Raw genomic sequence first — 25,916 nt, forward strand, 5'->3', positions numbered from 1 at the left:
ACAGCTCTTTAATAGCGAGGGGAGAGCCTTTCTAGATCTCCTTAAGAAACCGAATTCAAGTTGAAAATAGCACCCTACTCAAGAATAAAATGACCAACCTCATATAGGAACTCGAAGGCCTCCCCCACCAGACAAACAAACAAAAAATATATATATAAAGGAAAGGGGTCTTTCAGTTTGCTTGTTAGAAAATCTTATGTGGGGATCGTAGCTGGAAATAGGGAGACTTTTGGTTGGAGATAGGGATTAATTATTTAGTGTTAAAGTGTAAAACTGTAAGTTCGTTTTTTAATTTCAAATTATGGAGATGGTTTATGGTGTAGATGGATGGAGGGGAGTTGGTTAGAAACTGACAAATTTAGCCGTTAGAAAAGATTATTGGTTTGAAGTATTTTAAGATTTTGTGCTTGCATGAAGATACTGGTTCGGCGTTTCGGTTCATGATTTGATCCTTGGATGTTAGAATGTGGTAGGATTCATTTGTACAAAGTTGGCAAGGTTTGTTATTACCTTGGTATGGTTGTGCGTGTGAGAGTATTTTCCACTTGATGTTAAACGGAGTGTTTTAGATTTTAATTGCCATATGTTTGGATAGTGACGTATCATTTTTCCTGTTTGGGTTGCAAAAAGTGTGCATGTGCTGGTTGTATCGTATTTTGAACTGTTTGTTGGAGATCCTATGTAGTTGGTGTCATGTTTGTGGTTATATGCGCTATATGCGATATTTCTTAGGAGACAGTTTCATTTTAGAGGGCAGGACGAAGGTTTTTACAATTACAATTGTTAATGTGTTTAGGTTTGTAGATTGCCATATTTATTTCAAAGTTGTTGGTAGCTGAGTATGTCAATTTTACATTGTTTATTAGTTTGTAATACTTTTGGTTGGGGTGAAAAGTCTTCTGCATTATTTCGAAAAATAATTTAGCTATTGGTGTGGGGACTTGTATGTTGAAGAGAGGGATATAATACCAGATTAGTTTCCTTTCATCTTTTGTGGGAGGATTGCTACTTATATATTGAACTTTTTCCTTGGAACCACTATCATTGAGGGCTCTGTTATATGGAGATACTATTCCGTTTAGTATTTTTCATTTGAAGATAAAGAAACGAGTCTGATAGATTTGTTTTTTTACTAGGTTTTTGACAATGCTTTGGGGGTGGTTGAATTGTTTATGTATATACTGAATGTGTTCGTTATCTTTCTAGTATGATTTATAGATACTTGATTCCAGGTCGAGGGTAACATCTAGGAAGTTGACTAACTTTAGTTGTGTTTCTGCTGTTATTAAGAAGCCCAATTTTTTGAAGAAGTGAAGTAGATCTTTCCTAAATTTATCATTTTTTGTGGGTTGTATTTTCTTAGTAGGAGTAGACCGTCGTCCCTTCATAGACCACCTGGGACATATGGAAATTTTTTGTGTAATTTTTCTAATATGCAAAGATCCACAATGTCTCTTATTTCTGCCGAATCCTTTGATCCCACGCTTACATCAAATGGTTCTTTAGTGTTTTTCTTAATCCAGAAAGCATTATTGTGGGAAAAGAGCGATTTTCTTACTTGCAGTATTGTTTCTATTCTGGTTTCGTTTATTGTGGTTATAGTCTTAGTGAAGTTCAAAGCAGCGATAAGGATAAGTTTTGTTATTAGCGTATAATAGTATTTTATGTCGAGCTGGAAGATGTGGCATTCATTTTTGTTTGTGATCTTGTTGAACTAATTTATTATTTCCTCCGTGTTATTTCATAGAGGTAATGTTGATTTTGTTTTAATTTTTGATGAGAGAATTTATCTGTGATTTTTTTACTAACTAATCCTATATCTGGTTTCGAAGAGTTTATAAGTCTGACGGATGGGTTGCTATTGAAGTTTGGTTTGTGGTCTTTCATGGTTATATACGGGCATTTTGGTATTAATGTGTAAACTCTATCGTCTATTTTAAGTCTTGTAGCTACTTCTTTTTCTGTGGTGTTTGTATCATTTACAGCAGCATATTTTGTTTTGTATGTGTTGGAGATTGTGTGAGAAAGAAAGCAGGTATAAGAAGTTTTACTTATCCGGTTGTTTGTCATATCGGATTTTACAAATATATATGAACTTGTTTTTATGGTGTTGATTTTCTGTTTCAGTTCTTTCTGTAATTCGTTGGTTCGTTTATTGAATTTCATTTGTGGGATCATTGCGAGTTGGCCATCTTCGAAGGGTTGTAGCAATGGAACACTTGACTGTCTTGAATCCATAGTTGTTGGTGGGCTGTTTTTTTTCTTTTGGTCTTTTTCGTAATGGTAAATTTTCCATCAAAGTCTTTTTTATAAAGTTTTCTGTTTTTTGTTGTAGTGTTTGTTGGTAATGTTTTTTGGTAGGCATCGGTATACTTTTTCATAGAGAAATGTATAGGATGTTGCTGCATTTTTTCCTGTTTTTCATTTAATGTTACGAAAGCACTCACGTTGGGACAGAACTATTTATATTAACGTTTGTTGTTATGTTCAGTTATAATAAAAACAATTTTACATCAATCTGATGGGTTACTCTATACTTTTGTAGACTACAAAATTTATTATTCTTATACAAAGATGTTGTTGACAGTGGCTTCAAGTTTCGGCCAGCTGCCTCGTTTGACTGCGATGCATTGGGCTTTGTACCTTTGACCGGTATATTGCCAGAGCAATAGGATTAAATCCAGTTATACCAAATGCAACAAAAATAGTGTTACACCTCTTGCCTACCTAACAAAAAGGAAACACCTACAGGTTTGTTTAGAAACTTCTACCTGCATGAATAAGCTCTAAACAATAACACAACCCCAAATTTAATCCATAAAACCTTTTTCAAAACATCTCTCCATAAAATCTACTCACCACCCCACTCAAACACACACACCCAAAGATGATTTTTAACTCAAAAGAGTCGGCTATATAAAGGCAAAACTAACTCCAATGTATCGCCGTCGGACGACGGCTTAGCTGGCCGAAACTTCGAAGTCACTGTCAACAACACCCTTGTAGAAGAACAATAAATTTCTATTCTACAAAAGTATAGAGTACCACATCAGAAGGGAGAGTCATTCCGTGCAACCTGTCCCAATCTTTGAACTTGGAGATCTGACCACAGAGGCTCAGCGGGCTAAGACGGCTGCGATGACCAACAAATTGTAGGCTGATATTGGAGTGGTCCCTTCTCCTAGGTGATTTGCCTTAGAGGGATGGAGAACTCCAACACCCTGGAGTTGCCGGAAGGGTGTAAAAAAAAAGCACCGAACCACCCGAGGGATTTAACTCCTTGATTTGCTGTCGAGGTTGATTCCCCAAGCCTTTTCCTTCCCCAGGGTACTCATAATGCAGTGAGGGTTTGCGCTTGTAGTTTCTTCTACAACCAGCTAATTAATCTTAATGTATTATATATATATATATATATATATACACACACACACACACACACACACACACACACACACACACACACACACACAGACATGACAGAATTAAACACCCCATAAAACATCCTTTTATGTTTATTCTAACTTGTAAAGCTTTATTTTTTTTTTTTATTAATTGACATTTTAATATATGTGACTGTTTAATCATGCATTGTACAAAAGAAGCCTTGAACTGTCTGAATTTCAAAGAGACCGTATTGCGGGTCATTCTGAAGGTGGACAGAGTCAGCGTAAAATCACAGAAAACCTTGGGATCCCGCTTTCTACAGTTAATATAATGATTGTGCTATTCACCAGAGAGGGAAAGGAGTCCAGATCACCTCGCCCAGATAAACAAGAGCCCTGTGAAAGAACCCTTCTCTTTGTTAAGAGAAGTGTGAAAAAATAATCCTCATCGCAAGGCCTATGACATAGCAGAGCAAGTTGATGTCAGTCCCAGAACAACTGTCAGATATCTCCACAAACTTGGTTACTATGGCAGAGCAGCACGAAGGAAGCGACTTCTTCGACCAGCCAACGTTAAGCGGAGAAAAGATTGGGCCAGTGAGATAGTGGAGAGGCCACTAACATTTTGAGACACTGTCATATTCTCTGACGAGTCCAGATTTGCTGTATTTCCTGGCAGTGGTCGAGTGTGGGTCTGGAGACTCTGTGATCAAGAATTTGATGTGAAAAGATTGCTGCCAACAATGAAACACGGCAGCTATTCTGTGATAACCTGGGGAACGATTTGGGACAATGGTTGATCAGAGCTGATGGAGTGTGAGGGAAACATAAACTTGGATAAATATGTGTCCATATTGCAGAAAGAACTCCTTCTAATCTTCTCCAGTGATGAAATGAATAAAGAAAACTTTATTTATGGACGATGGGGCTCCTTGTCACACAACTAAAATGACCTAAGATTTGTTGGAGGAGAATGGCATTAAAAAGCTTCCATGGCCAAGCCAGTCACGAAATATGAACCCTATTGAACACCTCTGGGACATAATGGACAGGAAATTTCATAGAAAGAACAAGAAGGCATCTTCAAAGCCAGATCTTTTGAGATTACTGCATGAAACTTAGTAAGAAATTCCGCAAGAGAATATTCGTCATCTGATCAGTAACACGCCTAATAGGGTCCTTGCACTGAAAAATGCAAAGGGCATATCTACTAAATATTAAATATTCACATTATAACAATTAATAAATAATTTGAATGTATAATTTCAGATTTAAATAAATTTTAATGACTATAAAGGTGTCTATTTACTTCTGTCGTGTCTGTATATATATATATATATAGCCAAATTGAGGGAATGGAACAGGTAAAATTCAAGCTACATATGTTTCCTAGCAAGCAGATCCTCTAGTGTAATAATTGCTGTTTCCAGTAGTCATTATAAGTTCGTTATTGATAGGTTTACTCAATCGACCTATTGCTGGTTCAGAAAATTTGAACGACCTAGAAAAATTAATTCTGCTTTCGTCAGAGTCCTTGTATATCACTCTGTGTTCTGTTTAAAAACCAGTATAACTGAGTGCTAAGAGGCAAGTTTTGGAAAGAGCACGGCCGTGCGAAGCCGAAAATGGCTACCATTTAAGCGATGTCATTTTTTACATGTGATGTAGTGGTGTTGCAAAATTTGACTCATGCATATTAATTTCCGTTATGTCCTTTATATTGTATCAAAATTTCACGTATTTATTTGTAAAGTTAAAGGAAGTTATTAAAAATTAACACTCATCAGTGACTTTTGGGACGCCCTGTATATATATATATATATATATATATATATATATATATATATAAGTTCAAAAAAACAATAACAAAAAAACAACAAAGTGAGGACGTGATATGGATAGTATTATTGGACGCTCAGGAAAGAAAAGAGAGACTGTATGACGTTTCGGGCGTAGCCCTTCGTCGGAAAGATGGAAAGTTCGGAGAATGGAAGAACGGAGAAAGAGGAAAATGGTACCGATGCCCACGAGGTTACATTGTGAAAAGACCGGAAGAAGAGGTGGTGGGGGAAAAGTTCTTTCTAAGACAGGAGAGTGAAAAAGGGAGATGGATATCTGTGCGTGTGCGTGAGTCTGCGAGTGTGTGTGTGATAACAGAACGTGTGTGTGCGTATGTATGTATGTGTGTGTGTGTGTGTGTGCATGGTTTGGTGGTTTATCTGTTAGTGTGTTTGTGTGTGTGTGTGTGTGTATGTGTGTAAGACGTAGTGGAAGAAATTAGTAGCAGGACTGGTTAGTGGACGCTTATAGACAGTGTAGGTAGAAAGTCAACAGGCGGTTTCTTGAGTATGTGTGTGTTCGTGTTTGTGTGGGGTTGTAGGTGTTGGGTACGTAACTCACACTCACACACACTCACACACACACATTCTGATCGAAGATTTAGGTTAACATATTTAGCCGAGAGAATTGTGGTGACATATGGTCTGATTGTTTGTCGTATTAGCATTGTGTGACTGCGACGTTTTGTTTCTTTTGCGAGCGTTTCTGTTGCGTATTTGCGTTCAGTTACGTGTCGTTGGTCGAGCTTATGTTGTGTGTGTATGTGCGTGTGTGTGTGTGTGTCTATGTGAAATGTGAATCGATTAGCCTATCGATATCTCTTTTTCAAAATATATGCACGCAAACTCACCAACAGGCACATATGTATACATACATAAGTAAGAACAACGAAAGATCGTGTCTGATACACTCAACACCACGTAGATCCCCGGAAGATGTCCACCACATAGAAATAGTTCTAAAAATGTGCGCCTTGGGCTTCAAAAAGCCCCTTATTCAATAAATCTGGGAGCTTATAGACGATCTTAACAGAGAATTGCTGCTTCTTGCTCCAATACTTGAAGATTGTATCACCAGCTGATTCAACAGATTAACGCTTAACTATTTAGCACGAGCAGACTTCCTCTCCTTTTTCTTTCCACTTTCAGATCACTGACATATTTCTTATCTCTAAGTTTCTATCATTTATACCGTGAATCTCTTCTAATGACCCACTATACCACACACTATTATTCTCATATATACTTCTAGGTAGAGCGCAAGACTCTTGCTCAAGGTGCTGTGCAATGACACTGAACTCGAAACCACGCGTTCTCGAAGCGCACTTCTTCACAACACAGCTATGCCTATATGTATATATATATGTATATGTACATGTGTGTGTGTTTGTGTGTACATATGTACATATATATACATATCCGAGTGAATTTGGCAGATAGAAACTGAAAGAACCCCGTCCTATATATATATATATGTGTGTATATATATATATATATATATATATATATATATATGTCACACACAGACACATACATATATGAATATATATATATATATATATATATATATATATATATATATATATATATATATATATATGTATATATATATATATATGTGTGTGTGTGTATATATATATATATATGTCATAGACAGACACATACATACATGCATATATATAAGACCATTGGGGGTCTTAAAAGACATGTTAAGATCCACAATGAGCAGAACTTATCTGCAGGTATTGGTAGTTCATATCAGAGGTGCAATCTGTGTGGGTGTTTTTTCAGAACATTGTCTGGTTTAAAAAGCCACATCAGACGCCATGAAGGGGCTAAGGTGTAGGTACAGGAGGTGGTCAAACTCTGTGTAAGGAGTAGACAACCACCATGTATGTATGTATGTATGTATGTATGTATGTATGTATGTATGCATGTATGCATGTATGCATGTATGTATGTATGTATGTATGTATGTGTGTGTGTGTGTCTTTGTGTCTGTGTTCGTTCTCCGCCACAGCTTGACAACTGGTGTCGGTGCGTTTACGTCCCCGTAGCTTAGCTGTTCGACAAAAAAGACTGATAGAATAGGTACTAAGTCTAAAAAAAAAAGTTCTGGGATCGATTTGTTTGACCAAAACCCTTCAAGGCGGTGCCCCAGCATAGCCACACTCAAATGACTGAAACAAGTAAAAAGAAAAAAAAAAAAGAAGATAGATAATAATTAAAGTTACCTTTCCGAAACCGAAATATTCAGAGGGACGAACTTGTCACGTGTGTAACTTTCTCCAATTCGTTTGAAGAATGATTTTCCTCCGAAAATACGTTTGTCCTGTAAAAGACGTTTTCAAAATAATATTAATAATCCTTTCTAAAAAAGGCACAAGGTCTGAAATTTTTGGGGAGGGGACTAGTGTTCAACTGGTACTTACTTTATCGACCCCAAAAGGATGAAAGACAAAGTCGACCTCGGTGGAATTTGAACTCAAAACGCAAAGACGAACGAAATGCCGCTAAGCGTTTCGCCCCTGCGTGCTAACGGTTCTGCCACCTCGCCACCTTTATGACGACGGCAATAATAATAAAATATCTTTCTAATATTGGCACAAGGTCAGCAGTTGTTACAGGAAGGGACAAGTTGATTACATCGTCCCCAATACTTGACAAATACTATATTTTATCGACCCTTATACCTTAAAGGATGAAAGGCAAAGCTTGACCGTCGGGGAGTTTGGCAAATTCGTTAGCGGCATTTCTTCCGGCTCTTTATACTTTGAGCTCAAATTTCACCGCGGTCGACTTTGCTTTTCATCCTTTCAGGGTCGATAAAATAAACACGAGTTGAGCACTGAAGTCGACATAATCGATCAACCGCCTCCCACCCAAATTGCAAGCTTTGTGCCAAAATTTGAAACCATATTATTATGATACAAAAACTATTACATTCTGATTAAATTAGCAAGGATGTTATTCTGAGGTTTGGTGGCAACAAGCTTCTTAAAATTGCAAGAATAATTTTTTAGGATTCTCGCAGAATACAGGTCTGCTATTTTCTGCAGGTCGACAATACGTATCTCGGTTCCAACATCCTTCAGCCTCTTAGGTAGCAGTTTGAGTGTTGTGCCAAGTGCATCATATGTCTTCAGCACTCGACTAGATCCTAATATTTCTCAATTGTTTTCAAGTTCCTTTATATGTACTACTACTACTACTACTACTACTACTACTACTACTACTACTACTACTACTACTACTACTACTACTTGCGCCATGAGGACCTAAACACAGTACAAAGTGTACCGTACAAACAAAAGTGTTACAAAACGTGGAAACATACATACATGAGTTAGGGGTAAAAATGAAATGCAATAAATATACAGATTAAAAATATAGTACACAAACATTAAGCACCCACTCCCAATGAGGGATGAAAAGCCGCCACATAGATATTATCACAGCATCCTACAACTCCGGTCACCTTCGACTTCAGTCAAGGTCCTATGGAATTACTTGCGAGCATCTTTAGGTTTGACCGAACCACAAAGTTTACATACTATGGGTAATGCGGCCTTATTTGTTCGTGCGGTTTTGAACAACCTTTTTATTCTCTGGAGCAGTGGTTCTCAGCCGGGGTCCATACAAGATTTTTGAGGGACCTCGCAACAAAATAGTAAATTGGGGATTCACAATAGTATTTTAAGTTCAATGAAAATATTTTGCTTTAGTTGTATGCATTGATATGTATTACAAGAAACAGCTAGGTTTCTTTCGCTAACATTTTTACGTAGTTCAACTTAGACAAGTTAATTTGTAAAAACCAAAATAGGAATTTTGAAGGAAGTATCTATAAAAGTAGTTTATAAACATCGAATGGCTATGGGGGTTCACCAGAATAAAATAGTAATCAAAAGGATACATAGATAAAAAAATGGTTGAGAACCCCTGCTCTAGGAGTTCATGAAATTCATTCCCAATTGGAGCACTATTTTTGCTGTTCTACTTTATTTTTGTTTAGATTCCCAGCAGTATATAGGTTAAGGTCATTATACTGGATTACCTGGATGCTTGTAACTAGAGAAAAGCCTACATCTTCTGGAGAAATTTCCAGCATCTTATTTTAGGCTCTTCCTTTATTTTTTCCAGTTTTCATCAATTTCAGTTTTATGCTTTTCAAACTATAGCTAGAAGTGTCTAAGTTTGAAGCTGCATATATATGTTAATTATTGTATTTCTTCTTTCTTTAAAAAGACTGTTTTTATATATGCAAAAGTTTTTATATCCAATATTGAAACTGCTACAACCAATGCGGTTAGCACTTCTTTCCCTTAACACAAAGGCGACCATTTCGCAACACAAACAACGATGTGAATGGTTATTTACCAAAAACATTTATTTACATAGTTAAAAATGTCTAAGGACGAACCTTTGTCCTACCCCAGGTAAAAGGGTAGACCCGCAGGTAATCCGAAAACCGTTTGTTAGTAAAACTGGTACGGAAAGTTTTCCTCATTAGGTAAGTTTGGTAAAAGTTACTTTTTCGCGGGAGGAGTTCTGGCAGTGATGTCCATTTGCTTCAACATTCAATAATAATAATAATAATAATAATAATAATAATAATAATAATAATATAACAACAACATCAACATTAACAACAACAACAACAACAATTCTTTCAAATTTGGTAGAAGGTCAGCGATTCTATGGGGGTAGGGAGGAGGTAAATCAGTTCCATCGACTCTAGTATTTAACTGGTACTAATAATAATTGTTTCTAATTTAGACAAAAGCCCAGCAGTTTTGAAGGGGGATGGAAAGTCGGTGCCATTGACACTAGTACTTGATTAGTACTTTATTGATCCCGGAGAGGTGAACGGTAAAGTTGACTTCGGCTGGGTTTGAACCCAAACCGTAAAGCGCCAGAAGAAATACTACAAACTGTTATGTCTGTCTCTACCAATTTTAATTCTTTAATTTATTTGCAAGAAAGGGCCCATCCATCCACGCATGCATGCATCCATCCATCAATCCATTCATCCCTCCACGCATGCATGCATCAATCCTCCCGTCCATCCATCCATCCATCCATCCATCCATCCATCCATCCATCCATCCATCCATCCACCCATGTAAACATATTGATGGATGCAATTTGATTTCGAGCAATGTCATCGCTTAATATTTCTTTTAAACATAATCAACACAAATGCAGCTTTTCAAACCTGCTAAGGACAAGCACTCTCTTGCACAGATGTGGCAACAAACGGTGCCTTTTGCAATTACTTTATTCCATTATGGAATTTTTTTATTGATTGTTTTGTCTTTCTATGCAACACATAATAGGATTGGCAAAAATCCAGTGATGCCTTTGCCTGAAGATTTATAGAGTAAGGAAAGGCCTTTCACTGGGCCAGTTCCACACTTTGGAGAACGTATGCACTTGTCCTCCCAAAAGAAATAGTCTATATAATCGGATGTAAATGAAGTCGCGGGGTGTTACATCAGAGTTTTCCTACTCGTAAAGACATGTCAAATCAAAAACCAGGTTTCTCTCGTATACATACATACATACATACATACATACATACATACATACACATACACACATACATACATGCAAACATACATACATGCATACATGTTGTTGGCACTCCGTCGCTTACGACGTCGAGGGTTCCAGTTGATCCGATCAACGGAACAGCCTGCTCGTGAAATTAACGTGCAAGTGGCTGAGCACTCCACAGACACGTGTACCCTTAACGTAGTTCTCGGGGAGGTTCAGCGTGACACAGTGTGACAATGCTGACCCTTTGAATTACAGGCACATGCATACATACGTACGTACATACATACACACACATACACGCTTACATACCTATATACACACACATACATGCATACACACATACGTACATAACAACAACAGTAACAACAACAACAACAACAGTTCTTTCAAATTTTCGCACAAGGTCAGCAATTTATGGGGGTATGGAATACATTCATAAACACCAACTCAAGGAATACTGGTGGAATATTCCCATCAAAACATCTGTCAAATGTAAACATAACAGGCTGGATATTGTTGTTTGGAACAGAGGGGAAAAAAGTATGTACCATCGTAGAGGTCAGCTGCCCTACAGATATAAATATCTCTGAAAATCAAAGATAAAGAGGATATCTATGGACAACTGCTTCGAAACCGCCAGTTTCTATATCCAGACTATGAATTCATATTCATACCAATAATAATTGGAGCACTGGTTTTATTAGTAAATGCTTAAAGGAGAATCTGAATAAACTGGGATTTTCAGAAAGAGATATCGACCGGCTAATGCGTGCATTACAAGTGCAATCTCTGAGTGGAACAGTAAAAATATGTAAGACTTTTATCAAGTTCCAAGTGTGAATTTGCCTGTGCTAACTACATCCCAAAGATGGAGCTTTCTTGGAAACCGGTTCCCTCTTCAGTGGAAGGTTTATAATAATTCAAAAATAGAAGAGATACATACACACATACATACATTCATACATACACACATACATACATCCATACATACATACACACATACATAAATATATGCATGCGTGCGTGCATACATACATACATACATACATACATACATACACACACACACACACATACATACATACATACATACATATATACATACGAGTTACAAAGAAAAATGGGCTGATCATAATACCTAAAGACACATCGTCATTGAAACGAAGACCTTTTCAACTTCTAATCCTATGTTAAATATCAAAGGCCTTTTGCAAGTCTACAAAAGCAACTGTCGAGTGCTGTCTGAATTCAACGTGCTATTGTATAATATGCTAGAGTAAAAATACTTAGTCATTAGAATCTCACATTCAACAGGCGCCCGCTTGTTAATCCGTTAATATATTACATTCCAAGGTAATCTGTTTCCTATTTAGGATAAGCAACACTGCACACTTTCAGTAATGTGCTGCTGAGTGTTATATTCCTCCACTCGATGTGCTTTCTCAGATAATCCTATTTTGTATCCGAATCACTGACCTTCCTATTTTCCATTAAACGTCTTGTTCACGTTTGTATAAATTGCTTTTTACATTTTATTATTATGTTTATATTATATATCATTGGTTCTCCATCAGTACTAAATACAGATAATCTTTTCGGTCTCTGCTTTATCTCTAATTCCATTTATTATTTCATAAGTTTTTCTGATTTCTGTACTGAGTCCTGCATTAAACAATTAGCTTTCACTTTTAAGAATCTCTGTTTATCTCCTCTTGAACACATGTTCACTTCTCTGGTGAAACTCCAATATTTAGATATTCTACTTTAGGGTCCTTCTTATTCACTCTCCAGCTTTCAACAATTCGTTTTTGTTCCTTTCATACCTCAGTAGCTTTTTATCCGGAATCTATTTTCTTCTTTTTATCGTTTTTTTTCAGCTCGGCATACCTTCGATTACATTCTTGTAAACTTTTACATTCCATTGATGTATATCTCTTCATCAATAGCTTTAAGCACTACAAATCGATTTTGGTATTCAGTTAGAAATTCATCTTTTATTCTCTAATTCTTCAACTTTTCTGTGTAAAGCCTAATAATTCTTTTCTACTTTTCGTTAGCCTTTAGCTGCACCTGAACTGCCCCTATTACAGTTTGATGGTCAGCGCCGATATCTGCACTCTGATATCTTCTCACATCTAGCAAGGATGTTGTTGGTTGCCGAACGATCAAAATATGATTTATTTGATTATCACTTTTTCATCTGGAGACGCTGAAGTATACTATAAATATTCTTAAAGAGAATATCTCCTATAATGAAATTTCTGGATATACAGAGGCTGGTCAATCATACACTATTTTCATTAGCATTATCCAACCCATGTATGTTCATCGTCTAACTTAATTGCTAATGCCAACTTTCGCATTCATCTCATGCTTCCGAATCAATTTTGTCTTTCACCCTTTCGGTGTTCGGTAAAAAAAAGTATCAATCCAGGGTAGTGAATTCGCGGAACTGTAAATAAATCGAAGCAGATGCCTTACGGTATTTGTCCGGCATTTTGCGTTCTGAGTTCAAATACCGCCATAGTGGCAGACTTCATCCATCACCCAGTTTAACACCACTACCTAACACCCTGGGTACCTTTAGTGGACCTCAGGTTGTTGAAAACATTTGGACCAGGTGTTCTGTTTCAAGATCTTCCCCTCTCTCTTTTCCTGCAGTCAAGAAGGTTATGTAAAGGATCATAGACACTACCTTTTCTCCTGACCATTTCACAACTTTCCTTCGTCTACTATTCATTCATTCATTCTTGCAACAGTTGTACGAAAGAATTTTCCTTTTCATTGTTTGCATTACGTATAGGCATGAAGGCGGTGAGCAGACAGAATCCTTGTCTTGTGGTATTTCTTCCGGCTTTACATTCTGAATTCAAATTTCGCCGTGGTTGACTTTGTCGTTTCATTTTACCTGTGTCGATAAAATAAGTAACAGTTGAGCACTGGGGTCATTACAATCTCCTTAAATTTTCGTGCGTATTATACAAGGATTATTTACAAGTGCGAAATAAAGAATATTGATTACGCATTGCTTGGCTTTAAGTTTCACTAAAAGGGATCTACCTTTATATATAAGGTAATTCAGTAATGGTCTCGAAGTATTTTTATTCTGAATCAAAGCCGATTTCATCACGTCTTAAATCATCCTTTTTAACAGAGATTAAAACTATAATATCTTCCATTGCAAAAAAAAAAAAAAAAAAAAAAATGGATCCTTCTCTCCAACTCTAGTATCACGCAGAGCTAACAAATTAATTTGGCGTTGTTTCATCTTTCTCACTGTCTGCTTCAATTTACCGTCCTATCGTAATGTTTGAATATCCTCGTTTTCTCAATCCGTATTGTAGTATCTGAATTTTAAAAGCGAAATATTCTTGGCAGCCATGTTTTCCCGGACTACCGGCTATTAGTTTATTTGCCTGTTTGCTTAACAGTTTATTAGTCTATCTATATAAGTGTGTTTTCTTGTTTGCGTTTGTTCTCCCCGTCCACCGCTTGATAACCAGTGCTGGTTTGTTCACGTCACCTCCATAACCTAGAGGTTTGGCAAAAGAGACCGATAGAAGTACCAGGCTTAGAAAAATAGTACTGAGGTCGATTAGTTCGACTAAACCTTTCAAAGCGGTGCCTCAGTATGGCCGCAGTCCAATGACTGAAGCAAGTAAAAGATAAGACACACACACACACACACACACTCTAGAACTCACACACATACACACACTAGCATACACACTCACACAGATATATGTATGCATGCGTATGTGTGTGTGTGTGGGTGTGTGTGTGTATTAAATGGATTTACGGAGTGTATTGACTAGCCAGAATATTTAGAGGATCACAGATTTTTGTAGTGAACAGCTGAAGAAATAGTAACAGTATTGACAACTTTGTGGCTGTAAACTGTTGATGAGTAAGAGTTTGTTTAACGAGCAGCTGTTGTTGTTCAGTCTCAAATTAGAGCTGCTTGAGCTGATCTGTCATCATAAACCTTCAGCCACGACCTTCCAACATTGTATTGTATACCAGAGATGACAACATTGGTATTCATAAGTTAAGACGATAGAGTGTGATTTTGAGGGACATGAAGTTGCTAATTTTTGCAGCCGAATGGTATAATGATCATTTAGAAGAGTTTTCATAGGTTCGTAATTGCAGTGGGACGCCAGAAATGCTAGGTGACGTCCTATTGCGACCTGAGTTCAAGTTTAGTTAAAGTCTTTGCCTTCCAACTCACCGGAATTGGTAAAATAATTAAACAAAATATTAATATATTGGTTTTGAATTTTGGCACAAGGCCAGCAATTTTGGGGGAGAAAAGTAAGTCGATCCCAGTGTTCAACTAGAACTTATTTTATCGATTCCGAAAGGATGAAGGGTAAAACCGACCTCGGGGAAATTGGGACTCAGAATGTAACGACGGTCGAAAAGCGGTTAGACATCCTGCCCGACGTGCTGATGATTCTGCCAGCTCACCACCTTAGCAATGTTAATATATTGAAAGACGAAAGTGGTGAGCTGGCAGAATTGTTAACACTTCGGGTAAAATGCTTGGTGGCATTTCGTCCGTTTTTTATGTTCTGAGTTCAAATTCCGCCGAGGTCGTCGTTCTCTTTCATCCTTTGGATGTCAATAAAATAAGTGCCAGTTGAGCACTGGGGTTGATATAATCGACAGACCCCTTCCCCAAAATTGCTGGCCTTGTGCCAAAATTTGAAACCAATATATTGAGGTGGATTCAGTAAAGTACTAATCCGTGCCTGTGAAGATTACTTCTGAGTCTAGCAGGTCGAGAGATCGCGTACAGGACTCCATAATCGATAATGTGAGTTTATGTCTGTGTGTGTATGCGATGTAACGTCTACATTCTTTGATGCTTGTCACTTAAATTCTCTTTTTAAAATACCAGTTATTACAGTGATGATCACAATGACGACGACGACAACAACGACAGCGATGACAACGGCAAAGAAAACTATAAATAAAACAAAATATCATAGTGTTCTTAACAAGTTTATAAATTCTTAACTCTTCGAACCACTTATAAAAAAAATAAGAAAATCAAGACAAAATGATAAACTTGGATAACTAAATGATATTAGCTAAGTATACTAAAATAAGCTATCTTACTATCTATTAGAGAGCTAAAATGGTATCCATCAGTCATTTCAGATACTTAAGCCAAACCGAACTCGACATGTGATGAAAGAAAAATTAAATGAATAAATAAAAATAAAGTATTGCAAGAGTAGCATAGATTATATCGATTACGAAGATTTTGCTGACAAGACAGTTAAGTTCGATCGCGTTATTTTTTAATAGCTGAAATGTAGATGTGTGTTGATAACCCGGGTAACAGCAATGTTAAAAACAGCTCAGAGAGCAAAGTCAATAATACAAAGGGAGGGAGAGAGAGAGCGGAAGAGAGGGAGAGATGGAGAGAGAGAGAGAGAAATAAATTATCGATCAGGTTAAAATAAGAACACGGTAATAGAAACACACACACACACACACACACACACACACACACGTATATATACATTTACATATATAACACACACACACACATATATATATATATATATATATATATATATATATATGGCAGCCTCGGTTTTGGCTGACTAGGCCAAGACGCAACAGATAAGCCTCACCAAAGTGGTTGCTTTTACTGCGGGAAACTGTGCGTTCGGCTCTGCTACATCATTCGTTAGGGCCTCCCTTCATTTCCTTTTATCCTCAAGGCCAATCCTGGATGTGGAAAGGGAAGACAGTTAACTATCTGTGAGAAAACTAAAAGGATCTTTGCTGCTGCTGTTTTTTTTCTAATTTTAAAATTAAATGAAAATTTTCAAATTTGGTACATTGATGTATTTTCCCTCACTGAATCTGATTTTGTTATTCACTTGTTTCAGAAAAAATTTAGAAAAATGTTACAGAGGTTTAATTTTTACCTAATTTTAATTTAATTTTAATTTTACCCAATCAGAAAACACGTTTTTACCCAATCAGAAAACACGTTGTTACCCAATCAGAAAACACGTTTTTACCCAATCAGAAAACACGTTTTGGAAATTAATTTTCTGCTTGCTAGCTGTCAATCATAACATTACGAGGAATTTTTATTAAGCAAACTGTACGTTATACTACTATAGTAATAGTTCAGTTCATGTAAACAATACATTTTTTGAAGTGAAAATTCAAAAACGAAAGTTTGGGATACGCTCTAGGTGTTTGTCAAACAAATTACAATTTTCCTATCTCCTGCGTCTCATAAACTCGCAGAGATACGCGTCAACCATAGAACGGTGGGCCCAACAGCGTCGTTTATCCTCTCATTTTACACATGCTCATGCGCTTTTTCCCCGCTTGTTGCGAGTGGGTGCCATGTTTCGAGTTAATAAACTCAATGCTGTGGTTCACTGTTCTATGTTGAAAATTATAACCATCAATTTCAGGAATGTGGGAGTGAGCCCTCCACAAGCCACTGAAAATTGTAGCTCCTGGAAGAACCGACTGACAAACGCATTCCTCTGGTGTGTCCCGATTCCGACATGGTACTGCATAAGAAGAAAAAAAACATGTCTGGTCTCACGACACACTCCTCCGAAAACCCAATGTTCAGGTAGCACGCTTCCTTGGTTGTATTTACGTATTGAGAAAACTGTTTCGCCTATCACAACAATATTCCCAGGGCAGCTTATCTGAACTGGATTGCAGAGCAGGTTCTCCGCATATATTGCATGAGCATAGCTGTTAACGTAAAACCGGCTTCAAGTCAATTCCTTGACTCATGAATAAAGGAAAAGCAATACAGTCCTAAGCAGAAGGATGCCATCCCCTAACCATGTATCTTTTCTGACAGACACACACGCGTTGCATCTTTTTTAGAAGCACCGCCAGTATATTTTCTCGTGAAGCATCCTCTTCTTCATATAGTGTCTTTTTGCATATAATTTTTTTTCTTTTAGGGTTAAAACCCTTCTCTTGCAGAAAAAAAACTGCATCATCCTTGGTTTTCAATTTCTCCATCATATTCAAAAGGTTAAACGAGTTAGCTGCGGTCATACTTCTATCTAGGTTGAAAAGGTCCAGGAAAACTCGCAGTTCAAACCTATGAAAATGAGATAGTAACGAGACAACAACCGAAAATATCTGTTTTTCAAAAAACACAACTGAAAATGGCAAAAATGAGGCAGAACAAACGTTTAGTAAATAGGCACTCGTTAAAGAAAATACACGTGGTCATTGTAGTTTTAATCAGACAACTACTTGGTTTGTTATTGTGGAAACAGGCACCAATGTGTCTGGCTTTCGATTGGCTAAAATTTATTGATTTATGGCAAAAATGAATTATATTTACCTAATTAGCTTACAAACTACATCAGTACACCGAATTTGAAACAAATGGAGCAAAATTAAAGAAAGTATATATAGAAAACTGTGACAGCAACAGAAATGATCCATGAAATGTTATTCATCATAGTCACTGCAAATACTTAACTAAGCCAAAATCGATATGTAGCAAAAAAAAAAAAAAAAAAAAAAAGAGAAAGAGAAAACCCCCAAAACTTCATTTATACATGATATATCAAGAGACGCGTAGAAATATATCTCTTGCTAAGATTTTGCTGACAAGATAGCGAAGTTCGAGCATCATATTATATTTTATTATTTATTTGCTTACTTTTTTTTTATCAACGTTCGTTCTTTACAGCAGAACTTTATCCTTGTCAGTTGTTAAAATGTTGATATTTGTCGATAACCCAGGTAGCAGCAAAGTTAAAGACACCACCGAAAGCAATAGCAAGTCAATACATACACACACACACACATACATACATACATACATACATACATACATACATGCACGCACGCACGCACGCACGCACACACACACACACATACATATATACATACATACATAAACACACACGCATACATACGAGTGCACGCATACACACACATACGCGCGCGCGCACACAGAGGCCTGACTGTTTTTCTGAGATCATAGTGAAGAATACTACAGACAGGTACGTGGGAATAGATGAAGATATTTTCTGACAGAACCTACAAAAATGAATGTGTAACCAGGGAACTTTCGGTATGCAATAAATTCAAATACTCAGAATGTGTTTCTTGTATCAGTAGTCATATCAACATTTGAACTACTTGATTGGATAGGATCCGGTCTATTAAAGTTAAACCCCGAAAACTTAACCCGTATCAGTAATTTCCACTCTAACAGTGGTGTAGACTGCCTCTACTCTAAATGAAAACAAGGCGACAGGGACTTAACACCAATTTAATCAGTCTTTGAATTTCGCAACATAACCCTTTGACACCATTTAGATACTACCAAACGTTGAAGTTTTGTCATGACTCAAAAACGCATACATGAAGGCGGTAACATCACGAAGGGTAGAAAGTTCTTCAGAAAGTATTCCCTGACTGATGCCATAAAACATACACCCAGAAAACTTGCTCAGCTCTACCGCAACAAGTCATTAGAAAGGAAGTTGCCTACATTCTAGCAGAAGGTCATGCATGGTTATATTCGCATAAAGCTTGAAAGGGATAACAACATTAAGAACCAGAGAAGTCTAACCCTGGACTAATAACCGATATACTTTGATGGATATACTTTTGATAGATATACTTTTATAATTGTTGTGTCGACGCCCCCAAGCGTAGAAGTAGGCTCGACCAAGACATATAAATAGAGGTAGTCTGACCGTGGTAGCAGTGGACTGACAGTAGACTAACTTTTCAATAGCTGTTGAGTAGCAGTCGCGTAGAGATCATCCGAAGGTGCTAGATAACAGTGGCTTGAGACATAACAATAATACAGAAGCAGGAAGTAGCCGCAAAATGCAGGATGCACAAAAGGGATATCGATGCAGGTAGGCCACCTAAATACGACAACCAATGCAAGCTCCGTAGAATTAACATTAAGGATGTCATCCACATCATAAGTAGCTGTCTGAAAATGTCCTCTCAATAGAATCTACCTATGGGGTTTGCTGTCATAGCTAGAACACTGTTTAATGAAATCCATAAGAAGAAGAATCCTGAGGATACAAATATACCTCGAGCATATTTGAACTAGTTACAAGTTAGTGTTTATACACATCACTGCTTAGCGCTGTCACTCCGTATTTCAAATATCAGAAGCTACAATAACATAGAAAGAATGCTGGTAGAATGTTACTGTCAAAATTTCAATAGAATGCAAGTATAACAAACCAGACATGATAATTTGGGACAGAAAAAAGAAATCCTGCACAGTAGTTGCCATAATGTTAACAATTAGTGAAAAAAAAAAGATCTACGCCAAACTGACGATTTAACTGCAATTACTCCAACCGGACTATAAATTTATATTTCTTTTAATGATTATCGGAGCACTTAGTTATGTGACTCAATACCATCCTTGACAATCCTGAGTCCACAAAACCAGAAAAGAGCCTCATATTTGAAGATTACAGCTACAAGCTGTGAAAAGTACTTTCATAGTATATAAAACATTCATGAAGTTTGACATGTAACAACATCCACACATGCAACAGCATTTGTGCCTGCGCCCATGAGTACATATACACATACATTTGTATATGCATACAGATGAAGCATACAGGTGCGTATGCATAAACACACACGCTTATACACATACATGAATGCATACATGTATTCGTGCATACATATATATATGTATGTATGTATATATAATATATGTATATATATATATGTATATATATAATATATATATATATATATATATATATACATATACATACATATATACACACACACACACACATATATAAATATATATATATATATATTTATATATATATATATATATATATATATATATATATATATATATATATATATGTGTATGTATATATGTATATATGTATGTATGTATGCATCCACGAATACATGTATGTATTCATGTATGTGTATAAGCGTGTGTGTTTATGCATGCGCACCTATATGCTTCATCTGTAGGCATACACAAATGTATGTGTATATGTACCCATATATACACACATACACACACACACACACACACACACACACACACACACACACACACACACACATATATATATATATATATATATATACATATACATATACATGCAAGACTATCCTTAAATCCAATGAAAAACTCTTGGCTCGTTGGCTGGAAACTGACCTTTTCTCAATTAGTGAAAAATGAAAAAAGAGACTTGGAAACAGTTTGGTAGTGCAAATACAATCAGTCGAAAACACCGCATACCGGGCGCCAGTTGGTTTCAGGGGTCATCAGGAGAGAATGCACACCGTTTCGGGGCCTTCCTCTTGACAGTTTTATAGCGCACCCTTCCAACTCACTGATGTGAGGCCTCATCTACTGATTCGACTGACCAGTATTTAACCTTAAGTCCATTTCGGGGTCATCGCCTCTCCAGCTAGGTTTCATCATTCCATTTTCAACCGTATTCAATGACTGGCCCTTTCAATTATCGCCTGGATCTCCTTCAAGGTGGTGTTTACTTGCCGATCTTGGACACCAATTGACAGTAGTCATCGCCTCAGTCTGATCTCAATGAAACCTTCGCATCCAACTTCTACAGGAAAGTGTATTGCATACCAACCAACATCTATACAGTTTTCCAGTAGCGTCTCATAACGCTCTTCTTTCCTAACCTGGGCTGCATCTAAATAGTCTTCCTGTGGAACAATTAATTTGATAAGGAGTATTATCTTTCATTCCTCACACCATATTGTCATATCCAGCCTTTTCTTTGTTGACATTGGAAAGAGCGTTCACAACCTACAAGATCTGCTATCTCCCATACTCCAACCCAGTTCTCGTCAATCACAGTTTTCTTCTGGTTTGGGTATCCACCTTAACCTTGATGGACAAACGGGATAAACCATTTACTGTAATCCTTTTGTGGTTTCTTGTCACCATTGATTGGTTCCATCTGGCACTCTAGAGAATGTCACCATTGATTGGTTCCTGCTGGCACTCTAGAGAATTTTGAGGACCTCATTGTGCATCCCTGTATACCATTCCAGTGCCATTGAGCAATTAGATAGAATATGCTTTAGCATGCCAACTTCTCCGCTTCTACATTTGTCGTCATTCGTTATTTTGCATCTCATCAGATTGCATGCGGATCATAGTACATCATAGGTCGATTGATGAGGGAAATCGAACCGTGATGTGCTCCACCTCCAGATCTCATCCTGATCAACCTTATGTTCAAAAAAAATTTTCTTCCCATTTGGTTATCTGACCTTGTTGAAGACATCAAATCAAATGCAATCCCCTTTCCTCTGCACCTCTCGTTTTAGCATAGCTACCAGCTGCGGCACTGCGCTCCCTCTGTGTCATCGTCGAGAATGGTTTAAATAGATTGCAACCAACCCCCTTCTGGTCGCTTTGAATTGCTCCCACTATATTTCGGTGTTCTAGTGATGGGATTAGCGAACACACACGCATGTACATTTATACATACATATATATATATATATATATATATATATATATATATATATATATATATATATATATATATATATATATATATATGTACTTACAAATACACGCACACATATACAGTACAGTAAAAGAGTGAGAGAGTGGCAGGGAGTGTATTATCTATCAGGTACAAATAAAGATACTTTAGTAAAACGAACACACGCCTGATATATATATATATATATATATATATATATATATATATATATATATATATATATATATAGGCATACATATACCCCCCACACACATACAGGGTGGTTGGACTAAATCTGTTCCTTTTTTAGGAACAGCTTGATGTATTGGTGAACATTCAACGGTGGTGGAGAGTATGAAGTTTAAAGTTGTAGTTGAGAAAAGAGTTAGCTGACATGGTTGACTGGGATCCATCTGAACATTGGAAAACGGTTACCTGTATAACGATGCCGACAGCATGACTTCGGCTCAATGCTTTGTGAACACTGTAAAGGCTATAAGACGTTACATGGACACTATGAAAACCAGGTCCCCCCAGGCTGTGATGGTTTTCTGGTGGGTCTCCAGTAAGGGTGACGTCATATGGCTTCACATATTTGAACAAAACTTTAGGATCAATTCAGACGGCTATGTTAAGCTGCTGGTCAATCCTTGACTGGAGAGGGTTGCTGCTGGAAGGCCATATGTGTGGCAGTAGGATCCGTTTGCCACCCGGATAAAACGCTTAGCAGTATTTCGTCTGGCTTTTCGTTCCGAGTTCAAATTCTGCCGAGGTCGACTTTAACTCTCATCCATTTCGGGATTGATAAAACATGTACCAGTCAAGTACTGGAACCGAGGCAATCAACTAATTGCCTCTCTAAGTCTTGTGCCTATATCAGGAAGGATTATAACTATCAACAACAGAAACAATCATGTTCTCTACTGACTTTTCATTATCATTTCCCATTCCACTTGTTTCAAGCAAGGGTTGAGCTTCTATGTAATAAGCACTATGAGCATAGAAAAAAAAATCCAACTCAAAGAAGTGTAAATTGAAGTTCTCGGACGCAAGGAATAGCTGCCAATATCAACGATAAACACACATATCACATATATACATGCATTGCATGTATATACTCTTTTATTTGCTTCAGTCATGTGACTGTGGCCATGCTGGAGCACCATATATATATATATATATATATATATATATATATATATATATATATATATATATATATATATATATATATATATATATATATATATATATATATATATATATATATATATGCGTAGGAGTGGCTGTGTGGTAAGTAGCTTGCTTGCCAACCACATGGTTCCGGGTTCAGTCCCACTGCGTGGCACCTTGGGCAAGTGTCTTCTACTATAGTCTCGGGCCGACCAAAGCCTTGGGAGTGGATTTAGTAGACGGAAACTGAAAGAAGCCTGTCGTATATATATATATATATATATATATATATATATATATATATATATATATAGACGGTTTAGATATAGATTCAAGGCTTGAATATGGTACTTATGCGAAGGCACCCGAATATCGCATCCCAAAAGGATGGGTGATTAAAATCAAACAATAAGCAACCCGGATTTCAAAAGTGATTGCAGTACGCACGTTTCATGCTACTTCAATTTATTTAAGTAATGTGAGCATTACCTTAAATGCAATATGAAGAGCAATCTTCAGCTGCACGAAAAATGCAGAAAAAAGACATATTACAAATGTGGCAACATATTAAAACCAAGTGGGAGAGAGCATACATAAAATCCAAATGTGAGGAAGGATATATAAGTCCATCTTGATATAGCAGGGTCTTATATATTCTTCCTCACATTTGGATTTTATGTATGCTCTCTCCCACTTGGTTTTAATATGTTGCCACATTTGTAATATGTCTTTTTTCTGCATTTTTCGTGCAGCTGAAGATTGCTCTTCATATTGCATTTAAGGTAATGCTCACATTACTTAAATAAATTGAAGTAGCATGAAACGTGCGTACTGCAATCACTTTTGAAATCCGGGTTGCTTATTGTTTGATATATATATATATATATATATATATATATATATATATATATATATATATATATATATATATGTGTGTGTGTGTGTGTGTGTGTGTGTGTGTGTTTGTGTGTCTGTGTTTGTCCCCCCCAACATCGCTTGACAACCGATGCTGGTGTGTTTACGTCCCCGTAACTTAGCGGTTCGGCAAAATAGACCGATAGAATAAGTACTAGGCTTACAAAGAATAAGTCCTGGGGTCGCGGTGCTCCAGCATGGCCACTGTCAAATATGACTGAAACAAGTAAAAGAGTAAAAGAGTATATATATACATATATATATATATATATATATATGTATATATGTATGTAAACTCTTCAGTCAATTAAAAGAATGCATATTTGCATCCGGTTTCTTTCAATTGCCATTTGTTTTAATAACTTAATTGTTGCATTGTCTTCTTGATTATTGTCGTATTGTCACATTCTTGCTTTTTATTGGTCAATTCGTCGTTTGTTTTATTTTCATTGCTTAATTATTATATCCGGTTTCTCAATATTGTTATTCTCTTAACGTCTGTATTGACTCTGCGAATTCTATTTGGTGTCGCCAAATTTTATTACACTGCAATTTGTTTCTCTTTCGTTTATTGTATCAGGTATCTCTAAATTGTCTTTCTTTTATTGGTCAAATCATCGGTCACCTTTTCTCCTAACTGGTTTAAATTATTGTTCTTTTTCTTTCTTTCTTTCTTTCTTTCTTTCTTTCTTTCTTTCTTTCTTTCTTTCCTTCTTTCTTTCTGTATGCATGTATGTATGTATGTATGTATGTATGAATGTATGTATGTATATTTCTATGTGAGCGCCTCTTTGTGTTTGTCTTCTGCCACCGCTTGACAACAGTGTCCGTTTGTTTACGTCCCCGTAACTTAGCTGTTCGGCAAAAAGAAACCGATGGAATAAGTACTGAGGTCGATTTGCTCGACTAAACCCTTGAAGACAGTACCCCTCCGTGACAGTCCAATGACTGAAACAAGTAAAAGAAAAAAATACATATATGCATAACTATATCTTGTGAGCTTCTATATCATAAACAGGTCTAAAAACGAAGTTTGTTCAATCAGAAATAGTGTGTAATAGGATACGAAGCAGACAGTATCAAAAAGAAGTTCATTAGAATATTCCAGCAATTAAAACTTAAAATAACAATTAGAACCGACCCAAGGAAAGATTACTTCTGACATTAATATAAACCTAAACAACGGCAAAACCTACGTTAATAAAAACTCCAATCGCCCACTCTCATTTATTAATTGATTCATTAGTGACACTGATCGATGCATCTGTAACCTGCCCTTAGATAAGTCCATATTAGACAAAGTTAATCCTCATCATAATAAAACATTTGACTGAAGCGGATTTAGTGAAGAAATTAACTTTATAGAACCCACCTTCCCATCCGATAAAACAGATGCAAACACAGAAAACTCATGCGGTTTAACCCACCATACAGCATCAATATAGTTACAATTATAGCTAATTTTTAAAAAACTTTGGTAGATACCTACCATACTTCACATATATAGCATAACACCACGGTTCTAATTTTATTTT

At 36.7% G+C, this 25,916-nt stretch overlaps 1 protein-coding gene across 16 annotated transcripts in view; it reads right to left on the reverse strand.

Moving 5' to 3' along the window:
- LOC106871624 (uncharacterized) overlaps positions 1 to 25,916 on the reverse strand; it is a 168,711-nt gene that overhangs the window by 96,266 nt on the left and 46,529 nt on the right. For 8 of the 16 annotated variants that reach the window (XR_016240693.1, XR_016240694.1, XM_089347316.1 and 5 more), the window contains 2 exons: positions 9,645 to 9,792; positions 7,456 to 7,553 (listed from right to left, as the gene is read on the reverse strand). Coding sequence is in view for 11 of the 16 variants with exons in the window: in XM_089347316.1 (XP_089203442.1) it covers positions 7,456 to 7,553; positions 9,645 to 9,731 (185 nt within the window). In the remaining 5 variants the exon portion in view is untranslated. Of the gene's footprint in view, positions 1 to 7,455; positions 7,554 to 9,644; positions 9,793 to 13,478; positions 13,692 to 25,916 lie in introns of all 16 variants that reach the window. The other 8 variants (XM_089347320.1, XM_089347326.1, XM_089347332.1 and 5 more) reach the window with 2 other exon arrangements.

The sequence above is a fragment of the Octopus bimaculoides genome, chromosome 2 (genome assembly GCF_046866305.1).
Source record: "Octopus bimaculoides isolate indiv1 chromosome 2, ASM4686630v1, whole genome shotgun sequence".
NCBI lineage: Eukaryota > Metazoa > Mollusca > Cephalopoda > Octopoda > Octopodidae > Octopus > Octopus bimaculoides.